Raw genomic sequence first — 17313 nt, 5'->3', positions numbered from 1 at the left:
GTTAGGAGAGTGTATTAACAGTTTAGAGTCAAGAAAAACCTCTGCAGTTGTGCACAAACAAGAGATTTTGCAGTACAGAACACATTTAGAAGAGAATACTTTTGATATCTGATCAAATTTGCCGCTCTCCGACGCCGATTCGCCGGCTTCCTGCATCGCCGTCAGTGAAATTACCGTAATAACCACTCGCTGGCTTTGAAGCGCAAGTTCTCAGCTTTCAGGAACTGTTGGAATTGTTCCGATAGCACTAACCGCGGAATAATTACGGTAACGCAAAGATCGTTTTGTCCAAATGTGAAGTGTTAAAGAGTCAAGAGGGTCAGAAAATGTCCTTTGACTAAGTGCTTTTGTCCATTTTGTCAAAGAACACTCAGAACTTCCAATACACTACAATTTACTGCATGATAGAAGAGTGTATTAAAGGTTTAAAGTAAAAAAAAACTACTGTAGTTGTACATGAACAAGACATTTTGCAGTATAAAAAACATTTAGGGAAGAGAATATTTCGAGTATTTGTCTAAAAATGTGATATTTGATCAAATTTGCTGCTCTCCGACGCCGATTCGCCGGCTTCCTGCATCGCCGTCAGTGAAATTACCGTAATAACCACTCGCTGGCTTTGAAGTGCAAGTTCTCAGCTTTCAGGAACTGTTGGAATTGTTCCGATGGCACTAACCGACGAATAATTACGGTAACGCAAAGAGCGCTTGTCCAAATGTGAAGTGCTTTTGCCCAAGAACTTCCAATACACTACAATTTACTGCTTGTTAGAAGAGTGTATTAAAGGTTTAAAGTAAAAAAAACACTGTAGTTGTACATGAACAAGATATTTTGCAGTATAAAACACATTTAGGGAAGAGAATATTCAGGAGTATTTGTCTAAAAATGCTCTCTGACGCTGATTCGCTGGCTTCCTGCAAATTACCGTAATAACCACTCACAATCAATACACCTTTGCTATAACAGAAAATAACTATTAATTAATTCATGGCTCTAAGACGACATATCTGTAATTTTTCTGCTTGTTAATCAAAGTGGCAACAACAACACAACGGTTAGCGTTAGCGTTAGCCTACGGTCGAACTGTAGCGGTCTGTTTATTAAAGTAAAAAGAGCAGCGCTACAAATAACGTTTGCGTACCTGTGTACTGCGTATGTGTGCGTCTGTTTTTAAAGTTTAGCGTTACTTTCACAGGTGTCAAACTGCCGGCCCGCGGGCCACATGCGGCCCCCCACTTAATATTATGTTATAATGAAAACATGGCGAACAACCTCACTGTCTTTTAAACACATATTCAACAGGAAGTCGGCCTTTTCGAATTTTGGCATCCATTTTGGCTATTTGCGAATCTATGTACAAGTCTATCTACGTTTCTACAACTACTACATCTATGTAGGAGCAATGTTAGCATTGTTGTCGGAAAAAGGTTTTGCGGAACATGGCAACCCTTGGCGAATTTCCCCGAAATTTGGCGGGAAAACCATGCATGGCCTCAACTCAACAGGAAGTCGGCCTTTTTGAATTTTGGTGATTTGCACCCTTCGTAAATGAGCTAGATTCATCGAAAAGTTGTCGAAAGTTTTTTGGGTTTTTTTTCACTTTTAGTTCTCTAGGCCGGCCCCATTTTGACCATACTAGCTGTTCATTGGCCCACAGGGTCATTTGACTTTGACACCCCTGCTTTAGAGACTCGTTTTAACAATCGGGAGTCACGTAAACACGACGCCGTTAACGCGTCCAGCGCTATTTATAACTCATTTGTCTGACTGCAAACGTATTCAGTCTTCATCAAAAACATGAAACGATGAAGTGCAGATACGTCCGTGAGTCTTCAGAGCACAGACAGAGTCTCTCTCTCCGTCACCTCGACACCATCTTTCATCACAAACACCTCTCGTCCTCGGCTTATTTTCACCTTTCCTCTCTATCCTCTCTCTGTTACGTCATTCGTCTTCGTCTCTCCGTCCTCTCGTGTCCTCTGCTTGGTGAGCAGCTCAGTAGCAGATGTTCAGAGCTGGTAACAATTGAGTGTTTGACGTAAAAAAAAACACACTCGTGCGCTGTTGTCGATGTATAATTGGAGCTGGACAATAACCCGACACTTCACTACTGTTGTTTTCTTCTGCCTCAGAATGAAAGGATTCACGTGGAGCTCTGTGTAACGTCCTCTTAGGCTACGCTAGCAGTGACGCTACACTCTTAGAAATAAAAGTGCTCAGTAGAACCATATAAGGTTCTTTGGCTTGTCCTTTTTTATAAAGGTTCTACCTTTAAACCCTTTTAAAACCCTTTTGATTTTACTCTCAAAGCAACAGGAAAGAGCTCTCACGGGTCAGAGCTGGGTCGAAGAAAGATTAAAAACACTAAAGGGGGGACAAGGAAAGTGGTAGAGGCCAGTGTGTGACAGAACAGGACTTGTGTTGTGTTGTGTAGACACACCACTGTCTCTGTCTGGCACTTTACTTTGCTGTTATTTGCTTTTTGTGGAACCTGTCGATGCTTTAACACGTTTTCAAGTTTTCAGTTGTTTTTTTTCACATTTTTTTTTGAAAAAATGTATGACATTTTTTTTTCAAAATGAAAGAAAAAAAAAATTGCAATTTCTTTTTTTCTTTTTTTGGAAACTCGAGATCTTGACTTTCCAAAAAATAATGAAAAAAATGTTTGACAAAAATGTTTTTTTTCTTTATTTTGGAAACTCGAGATCTGGAGTTTCAAAGTCAAGATCTTGAGTTTCCAAAAAATTATGAAAAAAAAAGTTTTTTCAAAAAAGTTTTTCTTTTTTGGAAACTCGAGATCTTGACTTTCCAAAAAATTATGAAAAAAAAAGTTGAATTTTTTTTTTTTAAATATGTTTTTGAAAAACTCGAGATCTTGACTTTGAAACTCGAGATAAAAAAAAAAAAAAAGTATCCGTACAATTCTGCATATTATATGCACATTATTATTTTTGAGTTTTTTGGTTTTAACAAATGGTTCATGTTGTTATAATTGTCCTGTAGTGCAGGATTTGTACTTTTATTAAGTTGATTAATATTTTGAACGCAGAAATGAACTGATAGAGATAGTTTCTGTCATTAATATAACCTGAAAAAGGTGTCTCTGGCTCTGCTTTAAAGACATTTATATCCATAATCTGTGAAAGGTCGGGATTCATTTTCACGGCTTTAGTTTCTCGTGTTTCAGGATAAAAACCTAAAATCCTCTAATTCGACGCATATTTATTTAATAACACTGAGCGTTTCAGTAACAGAGGTCACTTTTAGAAAATGGACCAAACTCAAATTGCTTTAATCTGCTCTCATCCCCCAAATAATGGGATTAAGCATGCGTCGCTCAGTGTTTATAAATGGGTCAGTAGTTCTGTGGCTCAGCTTCGCATTGTTTTGAGAGTGAAATATGGAAATTGTCCTGTTTATTCACTTTTTACAAGCTGTGAAAGACTGCTCTGATGGCTGTGTGTGTGTGTGTGTGTGTGTGTCGTCAGGAAGCATCAGTCACTGTGAAAACACACACACACACACACAGATAAAGGTACTCTGTTTGTTTTCTGGCTGTCGTCGTCGTCCACCTGATAATTGGCCAGTTTTTGGCAGCTGTTGTTAATTAAAAAAGAAACCCAGTGTGCGTTAATGCATAAATATGACAGTGTCTCCTTTTTCATGCTGCTCAGCTAAAGCACCGTCTCTGCTCTTACATTGTGCTCGTGGACAACGTCCAACTCATTAAGCTGTTGTTGGGACGCTTGAGGATAAATAGTGAAAAATGACATGTGTTCAAACCAATCTGTGTCCATACAGGACGAAATGATGCCAAAATTAAAAATTACCGACTTCCTGTTGGGTTGAGGCCATGGTAACGGTTGACTTTTTTGCTCGTCTTGGTCTATAACATCTTCCCACCAAGTTTCGGGAAATTCGGTGGAACTCAACATACGCCGAAGTCATAGGGGCACTTCCTGTTTGGTGTCAAATGGTCGAAATTCACCAAAACGCAGAGGGTTCCTGCGGCAGCACGGTTTTGAATCGGCAAAACCTTTTCGATAACTTTTCACCTGTGATGTGTCGAATACAAATTGCAGCGGTTTTTTTTTATGTCGGTGCGACAAACGTACTCGGACGAGTTTGCTCATTTACGTAGGGTGCATAACGCCAAAATGGACACCAAAATTCCAAATGGCCGACTCCCTGTTGAGTTGAGGTCATGGTTACGGTCGACTTTTTTGCTCGTCTTGGTCTGTAACATCTTCACACCATGTTTCGGGAAATTCGGTGGAACTCGACGTATGCTGAAGTCGTAGGGGCACTTCCTGTTTCACGGAGAGTTCTCCCGTTTCTTTACCTCTGACCAACAGGTGTGAGAACAAAAACGTGGACTGACCTGAGCTACGGCTTCTGTCGCTGTCGTCGTCGTCAAGGAAACCCCAAAGGAGTGGAAACCCCCCGTCCCGTCATCATGGGGAAACAGAACAGTAAGCTGCGGCCAGAGATGCTGCAGGATCTGAGGGAAAACACGGAGTTCTCTGACCACGAGCTGCAGGAGTGGTACAAGGTACGTGGACGCAGATATACGTATTTATTTATAATTTTATGTATCATAAAACGCACATATCTGTGCATTAAATCAGTTTTTCCCGTGGGAATAACACACAACTCCTTATATGGACATCCTGGGGGTGTGTCTTTATAGGTCACATATTCAGGCTTTAATAAAGTATGTTTTTTTACGTCTTCTTTAAGTGTTGAGTCAAAGTTATGATCACATTTTTTAGTTGATGAAGTCACAAAATTAGACCGTTTTTCGACTCTTTTTGTTCATAAAAACGAGCCAAGAGAACTTTGAACTAAAGTTTTTCCAAATTTTCCAAAAATTTTAAACATTTGAAGTACTTTTTACTTACTTTTACTAGGATATAAGACGCTCTATATTGCACATTCTTATAGTCCCTGTATAGACTGTACATTTTTAACACAATAATGGCAAAACTAGCCAAAATGCTCCGTGTTCTAAGGGTTAAAACCACCTGACGAGTAATTAAAATTAGCGACAGTACACCTTAACCAGCGTTATATATACTGTATATCATAAAAATCACACACAAGTTTGATTCATTACTGTTATAAAAACGGTGATTATCGAAAGCTTGAAGCTTAAGATGTGATATAACTGTAGCTTTGAGGTCAAAGGTCAACTGTAGCCTGGTGTTTGTTACAGATTCACACCTGTCAGAGTTTTTAACTGTCAACACGGACTGAAATTATAATAAAGAATACTGCACATTAAATAGAATTAACAACATTTAATTTGCTTTATGTTCCTGAATAACATCATTGAATATGACAGTGTCGTCGGATTATTAATCCACTGCCCGGAGACCGAATTAGATCTCGACACGCGATAAAAAAGGTGACGCGCGGAGCTGACCCTCTCTGTGTGCACAGATGTGTGTCAGAGTGACGGCTTTATGGTTTAATGCATGGATTAGACGTATGGGAACAGCTGCGGCATCGTTCACGCGTCGCCTCGTTGACCCCCCGGACTTAAGCTGATCGCTGATCCCACGGACAGAGGGCCGTAAATGTGACGCGAAACAATCTTTTACTGCTTCGCTGCAGCTCTTTGTGTAGCGTCGGACGTACTGCTGTACTACTGTAAGATTTACTGCACTTTAAGACCTTTTATTCTGAAAATATGACATTATGATTATCGATACGTCACTGGTTTAAAGGTTGTGGTTGAAAACTAGTTTCACTCTCTGTCCAAAGTATGCAAACTATTCCAGATAAGGAAGTCTAGCCATAAAACGATAGTAAGTGACGACATATAAACACAAATAGACCCTCGTGTGGAGGATGAAGAGGTAGAAAATGAATGAATGGATGAACGAATACTTCATGTTTGAGTCTGTACCCAGTTGGACTCACGATTACACACATTATTTGTGTTTTTGTTCCCTCTTAAAATGCACAAAACTCAAGTGAAAACATGAAATACAACAGTTGCAATTCAATTATAATGTTAAAAGGCGGTCAGACAACTTTAAAAAGTGCTTAATTAAAGATATAATATCCCTATTGTACTTTAAAACTTGGTATACTAACAGTACGTTAACTGAACACAGGTAAAAGTATTTAAAAGGTGGGTTATGTACTCACTGAAGCCTGAACAGGAACAGGAAGTCAGGGACTGGAAGTCAGGTGTTTTTTCTAAAATGATAAACAAAAGCAGAGTAAAGAAAAAACATATACAACAAAGAAGTAAAATATGACCAAAATTAAGAGATAAAGAACTCAAACCTAAGCTGCAGAGCTTTCTCGTTCCACGGCGGCCATTTTGACGTCTTTTAGCAGGAAACGCATGCACAGGTGTCACTCATCGCGCTAACGACGGCTCTGTTCAGTTCAGGAACTCAGGCGTCGTTAATGTGATTATTTACACCCTTGATTCTCCGACTGTGACCTGTCAAAACATGTCCATCATTGAATCCATTGTTTTTCCACCCATAATAATAATAATAATAATAATAATAATTTAAAAAAATCTTTCCACATCATGGATTTCCTGTTATATCTGGGATTTTCTGGGTGGTCTCACATAAAGCCGAGGAGCTCTGGGTTCAGATGAACAGCTCCTCCTCCTCCAGCGCCGCAGGCCTCATAAAAGCTGCAGAGAATATTCCACAAACGCCTGCAGGTCTGAAAGAAAACGATCCAGCTGGATATGTTGGTGCATTTATCTGCAGATAAAATATCTGAGCTTTGAGTCGACGTAATGAATAAAAACTGTGAGGAGCAGAGAGAGAGAGAGACTCTGAGCCTCGATCTTAAGAATAAAAAAAGGTCATTTCTGCCTTTCTGCCAAACAAAGACTCACTGACGTGACTTTTACCTCCTTTTTCTTCTCAGACTCACACTGGTGCTTTGTCAAATACGACAGCTCGAAGAAGTCGAGCCAACACTGCACGAAAATCACTTCTTAAATCTTTTGAGAACATTGATGAAACATTTGATGGTCAAAATGATGTGAAACTGAGCTTGAAAGGTTTTTTATCTGCTGCTCTACAATAGGTCTCAGAGATGTATTGTCCTGGAGAGAGAGGGAAAATATTAAAGGACATACTAAAGTATGCCTTTAAAAAAAATTGGACTACAATAATATGTACTCCAATTTTTATTTCTTTTTTTTTTTTTTTTTTTTTAAATCGACTTCAAAGTCATATGTTTGGTCTAAAATTGGACAAAAACCATCAAATTAAAATTGTGTCCAAAATTTGACAAGACAGTCTAATAAAATTTGACAAAAGTCATCCAAAATTTGACAAAAAAAAGTCAAATAAAAATCAAATATTTGACAAAAAGTCGTAGGTCATCTAAAATTTGACAAAAAAAAGTCAAATAAAAATTTCGTCCAAAATTTGACAAAAGTTGTATGTCGTCTAAAAGTTGACAAAAAAGTCAAAGAAAAATGTTGTCCAAAATATGACAAAAGTCGTATGTAGTCTAAAATTTGACAAAAAAGGTCAAATAAAAATTTTGTCCAAAATTTGAAAAAAGTCGTATGTCGTCTAAATTTTGACAAAAATGTCAAATAAAAATGTTTTTTAAATTTTCTTTTTTCTCCAAAATTTTACAAGAGAGTCAAATTCTGTCCAAAATTTGACCAAGTTTGATAAAAACATCATCCTATAGTATGTCGTCCACCGACGTAATCTCTTCTCCCGTCCTTCAGGGTTTCTTAAAGGACTGTCCCAGCGGAACGCTGAACGTGGAGGAGTTCAAGAAGATCTACGCCAACTTTTTCCCCTACGGCGACGCCTCCAAGTTCGCCGAGCACGTCTTCCGCACCTTCGACACCAACGGCGACGGCACGATAGACTTCAGGGAGTTCATCATCGCCCTGAGCGTGACGTCGCGGGGGAAGCTGGAGCAGAAGCTGAAGTGGGCGTTCAGCATGTACGACCTGGACGGGAACGGGTACATTAGCCGGGACGAGATGCTGGAGATTGTACAGGTGAGTCAAACTCGTACTCAGGAGTGAAGGGTCGGAGACTTTGGGGGAGGAAAGAGTCCAGAAAGGCCAAAACCAGAAAATCCAACACTGCAGAGGAGAGGAACCATATTCTTGTGACAACAAATCAGAAACCAGGAACAGAAGGGAAACAGGTGTCATCGATTTGGGTTGAGAGTAGTCACAAGAGCGGGAAACTTGACAGGAAGTGGGGGAACAGACACATAGATTTAAGAATAAAACAGGACGGAAACTTGACAGGAAGTGGGGGAACAGACACATACATTTCAGAATAAAACAGGACGTAAACTTGACAGGAAGTGGGGGAACAGACACATACATTTCAGAATAAAACCGGACCGAAACTTGACAGGAAGTGGGGGAATAGACACATACATTTCAGAATAAAACAGGAAGTAAACTGGACAGGAGAACCAACCAGACATTACGCTGATATTTCCTTGAGTTTCTGTCTCTGATATTGGGGTCAACGGCCAAAACAACGAGATTCCACACTTGCCCTAAACACAACAAACACTTCCTGTCACCGAGTGATGGAACTGGGAAAGATAAGGGTTCACAAAGGTGAACCTTAACATTTAAATTCCTTTCCATCTAAAATGCACAATTCACAAAAAAAATTGATACGAAACATTAAACACACTTGTTTTTTTTAAGTATAACAGGAAAATCCTGATTAATTTAATGTACTGAAACTTAACTTTGCTTGGTGCCGTTTAGCGAGAGGCACAAAGGGCCTCTTAATCCCCCAGATGTCCACTGCTATGCTTTTATTTTGAAATAATCTTAAACGGACAAAGATAAGAGTGCATATGATAAATATGAGCTAAATTTACTGACGTAAGTTAATACATTTGTTTAATTATGTACTTTAGTTTTTCACGTAGAAGAAAAATCTCGTACGTGGAAGATGTTGGACCAAGTGTCGGCGCGCATGTGTTCACGCTTCAGCGTTCCTCGTGGATTAGCGAGTTAAATTTAACAAGAATTTATCCCTGGCTGTGCAGAACACAGGGATTATCCTCAAGCTCATTAAGGTTATGCGGCGTTGGACGACAGAGGAGGAGCTCGTCGTGTCGTTATACAGCAGCGCGATACTCAAACAATCTTGACCAGACATGAGTTTAGGCGCCTACTTTTGTGTTTTATTGCAAGTTTTGGCTGTTAACATTTTAAATCTGCTTATATTAGAATAATGTGAGTAATTCAACTTAAAGTTTAAACTGAAGATTTGAATTTTCTCTCACAGTTCTCAGGTCAGTGACGACGTTAGAATGGATAATGTATATTATATAATATATGTGAAGAATTATGTTGGAAATATGTACAAAAAAGGGGGGTTACCGTGTTCCGTGTACTTTAATAATAATAATAGTAATTTGACAAAAAACGTCAAATAAAAATGTTATCCAAAATTTGACAAAAAAAAAGTCAAATAAAAATTTCGGCAAAGGTCGTAAGTTATCTAAAATTTGACAAAAAAAGGTCAAAAAATGTGTCCAAAATTTGGCAAAAGTCTTATGTCGTCTAAAAGTTGACAAAAAAAGTCTAATAAAAATTTTGTCCAAAATTTGATGAAAGTCTGGGTTGTCTAAAATTTTACAAAAAAAAGTCAAATAAAATTTTTGTCCAAAATTTGACAAATACAATTTTTGTCCAAAATTTGACAAATACAATTTTTGTCCAAAATTTGACAAATACAATTTTTGTCCAAAATTTGACAAATACAATTTTTGTCCAAAATTTGACAAATACAATTTTTGTCCAAAATTTGACAAATACAATTTTTGTCCAAAATTTGACAAATACAATTTTTGTCCAAAATTTGACAAATACAATTTTTGTCCAAAATTTGACAAATACAATTTTTGTCCAAAATTTGACAAATAACATTTTTGTCCAAAATTTGACAAATACAATTTTTGTCCAAAATTTTGGACAAAAGTCGTATGTTGTCTAAAATTTGACAAAAAAACATTACAAAAAAAGGGGGGTGACCGTGTTCCGTGTAATTTTATTTAAAGTGTGGTGTCAAAGTCCAATGATAACAGAGAATATAAAGCCTGTGACTTAGCCTCTCTGGTCCTAAATCATTGATATTCTTCAATATGCATCCAGGCGCACATCCTTTTCTTTTGGTGAGGTAATAGAGATTTTATAGTCCAAAAGACAAAAACCATAAAGCTGATGTGTTTTTACTTGAAAGCAGAAGAAGACTGACTGTATTTCATGCCTGTGACATCGCTCTATGTAAGAAGATATCTCATCTTATCCCCGTCCTCCACCTCCCCCCTGTGCTCACGGGCTGGGGTTGATTTAATGCCACCAGGGGACGGAAGGTGCTGGAATCAGTCAACAGATAAAAATGCATCAGGTCAATACAATCATGTGTGCTTGTAAGCCCCGCCCACACACACACACACACACACACTGCTGAGTAACAAGTGTCAGTAAATCACGTCCATGTCAGCATAAACAGCATCACTACAGCTGACTTCAGGTTCCACTCCTCTCCCACTGAGTCTCCTGAATGTGTCCCTGCTGCCTTTAATTCACTCACCTCCCTCTTCCTCTCTCGCTGCCACTCACCCTCTCTGCTCGACGTGTCTCTCTCGCTGATTCTTCCGTCTCTCTCTCGCTGATCCTTCCGTCTCTCAGGCCATTTACAAGATGGTGTCGTCTGTGATGAAGATGCCAGAGGACGAATCCACGCCAGAGAAGAGGACGGACAAGATCTTCAGGCAAATGGACCTCAATAATGACGGTGAGTGGACGACGTGGACAAACATGGCGTGTGAGTATTCATATATGTATAAATATATATGTGTATATATATGTATATATATATATATATATGAATATTTGCACGTGTGTGTGTGTATATATGCAAATATATATTTCTGCATATATATGCATGTCTTCTTCTTTGTATAGTTGTATACATACATATATACACATATATATATACAGTATATATATACATATACATGCATACATATATACACATACATACACATATACATAAATACATACATATATACAGACACACATACATATAAATATGTATATATACAGACATACATACATGCATACACCTATACATACATATATACACACACATGCATATATATATACAAATACATACATATATACATACATACATATATATATACACATATACATATATATATACACATGTATATACACTCATACATACATATATATACATACATACACGCATATATATACACACATTTATATACACATATACATATATATATATACACTCATATATACATATGTATATACACACAGATACATACATACACTCATACATACATATATATACATACATACACGCATATATACACATATATATACACATACATATACATATATATAAACTCATACATACATATGTATATACACACAGATACATACATACACACATACATACATATATGTGTGTATATATGTAAATATATATATCTACATGTATATGCAGGTCTTCTTTGTATAGTTGGATACACACACACACACATATATATACACACACATACATACATATACATATACATATACATATACACATACATATACATACATATATACACACACATGCATATATATACAAATACATACATATATATACATACATACATATATATATATACATACATACATATATATATATATATATATATATATACATACATATATATATACATACATATATATATATATACACATGCATGTATATGTATACACACATACATATACATATACATATATATATATATATATATATATATATGTATATATATATATATATATACACACACACGCATATACATACATATATTCTCTATAATATTTGACTTACTTTTACTTGCTGCAGTGGTAAAGCTCCTCCTCTCCTCCTCACATGTAAACAACAGACTTCTTGTGAGTCTCTCGGCTTCGTCCATATTTACAAAATGAACGACCGGTGAATATTGATTTTCTTCCATATTTAATTATTTACAAGACGACTCAGAGAGCCACGCCGCACTGCCTCGTGAGGAGCAGCCACGGAGAAGCACTGAAGTCAGGAAATATAATAATAATAACAATAAACCACTTAAAAGACCGTAAAGGCGTCTCTTAAAGCTGGGGAAATCCTCTGAGGAGCATGAGATATCTCCTTCTCCTTTGGTAAGGGAAGATAAATGATGTTAATCCTTAACTTTAGCCAGTGAATTTAGAGAATTCACACAGCTCTTATTATTATTATTATTATAATAACTTCCAGGTGACATCATACAGCAACTATTTTGATCATCGATTCGAAGCTTTTTTTCATGATTTAAACAAGATTTCGGATCGTTTTAGCTTCTTAAAGGCGCCATATGTAAGAATGTGGCCAAAAACGGTTACTACACTCAAATTCAAAACACAGAGGTCTTTCAGGTTTGGTTTCTGACGTAACTGGCAACCCGTGGTTGCTCGGCAGCTGAGACTCTACTGATTGCAATGATTGGTAGACGGCGGTAGGTGGCGCCACATGACGCCAAAACACGATTTCAAAACATTAACCTGATTTGCAGGCTGCAAAATATATTTTTTAAATGCAAATATTTTGTCTGTACTGTTGTTGTTGGTGAGTTCAGTTTGTTATATGAACATTATTCCTGAGTCTCTGTGACATATTAGGAGGATTTTATGGTTAGATTTATTACATAATGCACCTTTAAATGTGAATATTTTCTGTTTCTTTGCTCCATATTAGAAATAAATCATTAAAAAACTGAATCATTTTGGTTCAAAACGAGACATTCGAGATCATCGTCATTTCCAGGTTTCACAAACACTGATCTGCATTTTTTTGGACATAGTGCATTATTGAATAATCTTTGCTTTGCTCAATTTATATTCTCTTAATTTAACTGCATTGCTATGTTTTAGAGTAAGACTTTAATTATGGTCAAGGATAAGTTTATGAATAAGCAAAGTAAATAGTAAGAAAATTAGCTCAAACGGACTTAAGAAGTGCTTAAAAGTTATTTCGTCATTTCCAGGTTTTACAGACACTGATCTACATTTTTTTTTGGGACACTTTATGGACCGAGCGACGACTCGATTAATCGAGAAAACAATGGGCGGATGAATCGATTATGGAAATAATCGTTAGCTGCAGGAAGCTCTCAAGATGCGAGTTTCAAAATAAAAGCGTAAATGAGACGTAGCGTGCATAAGTAAGTTAAATAGAGCAGGGCTGTGAAAACAAAGGCCTTTGCCTGAAACATGATGAAAACGTCTAATGAACTTTTGATATTACATGATGATCATTTGTCATATTTTTTTTGTCAAACCGCCATCTTGAATAAACGCAGAAAAGCCCGTTCCTGTTCTCACTGTGTGACTTTCACTGTGTCGTCCTAAAGGCAAACTGTCCCTGGAGGAGTTTATCAAAGGTGCCAAAAGTGACCCGTCCATCGTGAGGCTACTGCAGTGCGACCCCAGCTCGGCCTCGCAATTCTGAACTCCTGCCTCCCCACCACCCCCTCCCCCTGCCCCCCCCCCTCCATCATCATCATCATCACTCTCTCCCTCTCTGTTGCTCTTAAACCGGTCACTGAAGTCGATGCATGATGGTTCTCATCTCTCTCTTTTTGTTTTTTTTCTTTGTGTGCGAGGACGAAGGAGGATAAGAAAAGTCATCACTCGTCATTTGTGCTTTGATTTTTTTTTTTTTTTATATATATATATATATATATATATTTGAGGAAAGATGAAGGGATAAGTCCACACACATGGATCATCATCATCATCATCATCATCATCTCTCTGGAGCATCAGCTTTTCAGGGAGCTTGTGATTTATTTTTAGTTTTTTTTGTTTCCTTCTCTGATTCACGTGTATATCATGTACATATATATATGTCTATGTATAATCGATCATACGGCGACGTATGATGCGCACGCACACACGCGCACACACACACACACAGGCATTTGGACAGGCAGTATTATGTAGCGCAGCTTCCCGGTGTGACATGAATGGGTCGGTGATGTCCCGCGAGGAAAAGGAAAAGGCCCACGATCCCGAAAATAAGCATTTATTTATTTATGTATTTATTCGCATTTTATAGATTTGTTTTTTTGTTTTTTTCCTTTTTGTACGTAACATGTTCCTCCGTTTTATGCATTGATTTGTTCATTTTTACACATGTAAGCGCACTTTTACGTTCGACGCGATTATCATATCTTACCGTTTACAGAGGACGATCATGTTGATCTCTTTGAGATTTTGTTTTTTCGAGCAGACGTGGCACCACCAGTAGCACATTATCAAGCCGCCATCTTGTTTATATATATACACGTGTATATATATGTATATATACACGTGTATATATACATATATGTACACGCGCACATATATGTATATGTACATGTAGACATACATGTAGACATACATGTATATGTAGACATACATGCACATGTACATGTACATGTACACATCCATGTATATGTACATGTACTTGTACACATACACGTATACGTACACATACATGTATACGTACACGTATACGTATACGTATACGTACACGTATACGTACACGTATACGTACACGTATACGTACACGTACACGTACACGTACACGTACACGTACACGTATACGTACACGTATACGTACACGTACACGTATACGTACACGTATACGTACACGTACACGTATACGTACACGTACATGTATACGTACACGTATATGTACACGTACACGTATACGTACACGTATATGTACACGTACACGTATACGTACACGTATATGTACACGTACACGTATACGTACACGTATATGTACACGTACATGTATACGTACACGTATATGTACATGTACATGTACATATATACGTACACGTATATGTACACGTACATGTATACGTACACGTATATGTACATGTACATGTACATATATACGTACACGTATATGTACATGTACATGTACATATATACGTACAGGTACGTATACATATGTATATGTACATATATGTGTACTTATACATATATGTGTACGTATACATATGTGTACGTATACGTATACATATATACGTACACATATATGTACACGTATATGTACATATACATATGTATACGTGCACATATATGTACATATACATATGTATAAGTACACATATGTACACATACATGTAAACATACATGTACATGTACACATCCATGTATATGTACACATACATGTACGTGTATGTACACGTACATATACACGTATACATATATACGTACACGTACGTACACATATGTACATATACGTACACATATGTACATATACATATGTATACATACACATATATGTACGACATATATGTACACGTACATGTATATGTACACATACATATGTCTACATATATATACCTATACATATACATATACATATATATGTATATATACACATATACAAACATTCATATATATGTATGAAGTGTGGCCGTGCATTAGGTCATGAATGTGTGTGTGCATGTTTATGCTCGAGGCTAAACTTTGACAGTATTACCATATTGTGCTGTTTCTTAATTTCTAAGTATTTAAAAAAAATTAAATAAAAAAGATACGAGCAGTAAACTTTAAAAAAAAAAACTGAAGTCCCTCCAGTCACCGTCACTATACTGCATGTTCCTACGAACCAGACGACGACGCCGACATCCACACAAAAAAAAACAGTTAAAATCGCACAGCACCCCCTCCTGTTCACCCCTCAAACCCTCACCCCCCCCCCCCCCCCCCACTACTCCCTCACCCTCTATCCTCTCTTTTCCTACGGAAGACAGGAAAATTCACTAAGGGCTTGTTCATCACTCTCTCTCTCCAGCTGAATGCTTTTATAACCTCCTGGATCAGTCTGCTCACAGAGCCATTACCCACAAAAAAAACCAAGCACTCACTCACCCCCAGATCCTTGCCTTGATTTGGATTAGTGTGCTAATCCGACATCTAATCTAATTCTATTTGAAGCACAGGGAAACGTGAAGTGCGTGATGGATGATGACGACGATAGAAATGTTAAGTTACTTCACGTTTCGGCTTTGAATAGAGGAAAGAAAAACTAACCTTGACTAACGCGTGTTAAGCGGAGTCGTTGGCTGCAGCCGCGCCCCACGATCACGCGTGATGGTTGGAGGAGGCGACTCACTGTCGCCATCTTCTGTTTCAGGAGATTAAACGCACACAATTCAGTCTGTGACTCAATTATACTGAAAGAAAAGTGGGGGAAAAAAAAACAGTATTTAGTCGATTTAAATACTGCTCTTCTGTGCATAAAATACTGCATTATTGAATAATCTTTGCTTTGCTCAATTTATATTCCCTTCATTTAACTGCATTGCTATGTTTTAGAGTAAGACTTTAAGGATAAGTTTATGAATAAGCAAAGTAGGTAGTAAAAATTAGCTCAAACGGACTTAAGAAGTGCTTAAAAGTTAGTATATTAACAATAATACTAATAATAACAATGTAATAGCACTGGATAGTGTCGAGTAACCTCTTGTTTATACTCTACTAGATTATATTAGTGTTTCTGAATACTTACGGCATCTCATGTTGTCTTAAACATCCACCACATCTTAGAAAAACTAAAACTAACAAGGATCCTGTATTTATTCTGCCGATTTAACCTCCTTTATATATTAAAAGAAAAGAAAATTAAATCGTTTAACCTAGTTATCTTCACAAAGAAGAGTTTAAACTCACACACAGTTGGAATAAACAGCAACAGGAGATAAGAACGAGTGGTTTTGTCCCAGACTTGATGCAAAAACACGTCATTTAAGTCCCATAAGCGCCTCACAAACTGAATTGTGTGTGTGTGTGTGAGAGTGTGTAGTCGTGCTGGTGCGGCTGCATCCACGCGTGTGTGCGTGTGTGTGTCAGACTGATCCGAGGTCAACTCAACCAAAACGTTTGCACAGGAGCTTCCTGACCAGCCGCAACTCTCTGCTTCTGGGGGGAATTCCTATATATAGCGTCACTGCCTCCTGCTGGTAGGATAAGGAACAACACTTGCTTTCTCCCCCCCTTCTGTCCCCCTAAGATGAACGTCAGTTGAACCCTTTTCTATTCTCACTGCCTCTGATGAACTGGTTTGTTCTGTTGGATAAATATGACCCTTTTCTCTTTCCCTCCCCGACCTCTTTCTCTTTCTCTTTCCTTCCCCCCCCCCCCCGTTTTTCTGTTGCATGAAAACCTCACGTGGAGGATGTCATGTTTGTTCCGTTGGACCTGAAAAATTG

General features: G+C 37.6%; 1 protein-coding gene across 1 annotated transcript; it reads left to right on the top strand.

Moving 5' to 3' along the window:
- Positions 1–4456: 4456 nt before the first annotated feature.
- On the top strand, positions 4457–13550 carry LOC310935497 (hippocalcin-like protein 1; the record flags this gene model as incomplete). The annotated part of the gene is made up of 4 exons (XM_083899418.1): positions 4457–4552; positions 7730–8011; positions 10688–10793; positions 13453–13550. 4 exons carry the CDS (start codon positions 4457–4459, stop codon positions 13548–13550), a joined length of 582 nt encoding a protein of 193 aa, XP_083755544.1.
- Between the last annotated feature and the right edge of the window lie 3763 nt (positions 13551–17313).

Source organism: Microchirus variegatus (assembly GCF_963457635.1).
Source record: "Microchirus variegatus genome assembly, chromosome: 13".
Taxonomy (NCBI): domain Eukaryota; kingdom Metazoa; phylum Chordata; class Actinopteri; order Pleuronectiformes; family Soleidae; genus Microchirus; species Microchirus variegatus.
The sequence above is the reverse complement of the archived record's forward strand: the minus strand, read 5'-3'. Positions and strand labels throughout refer to the sequence as shown.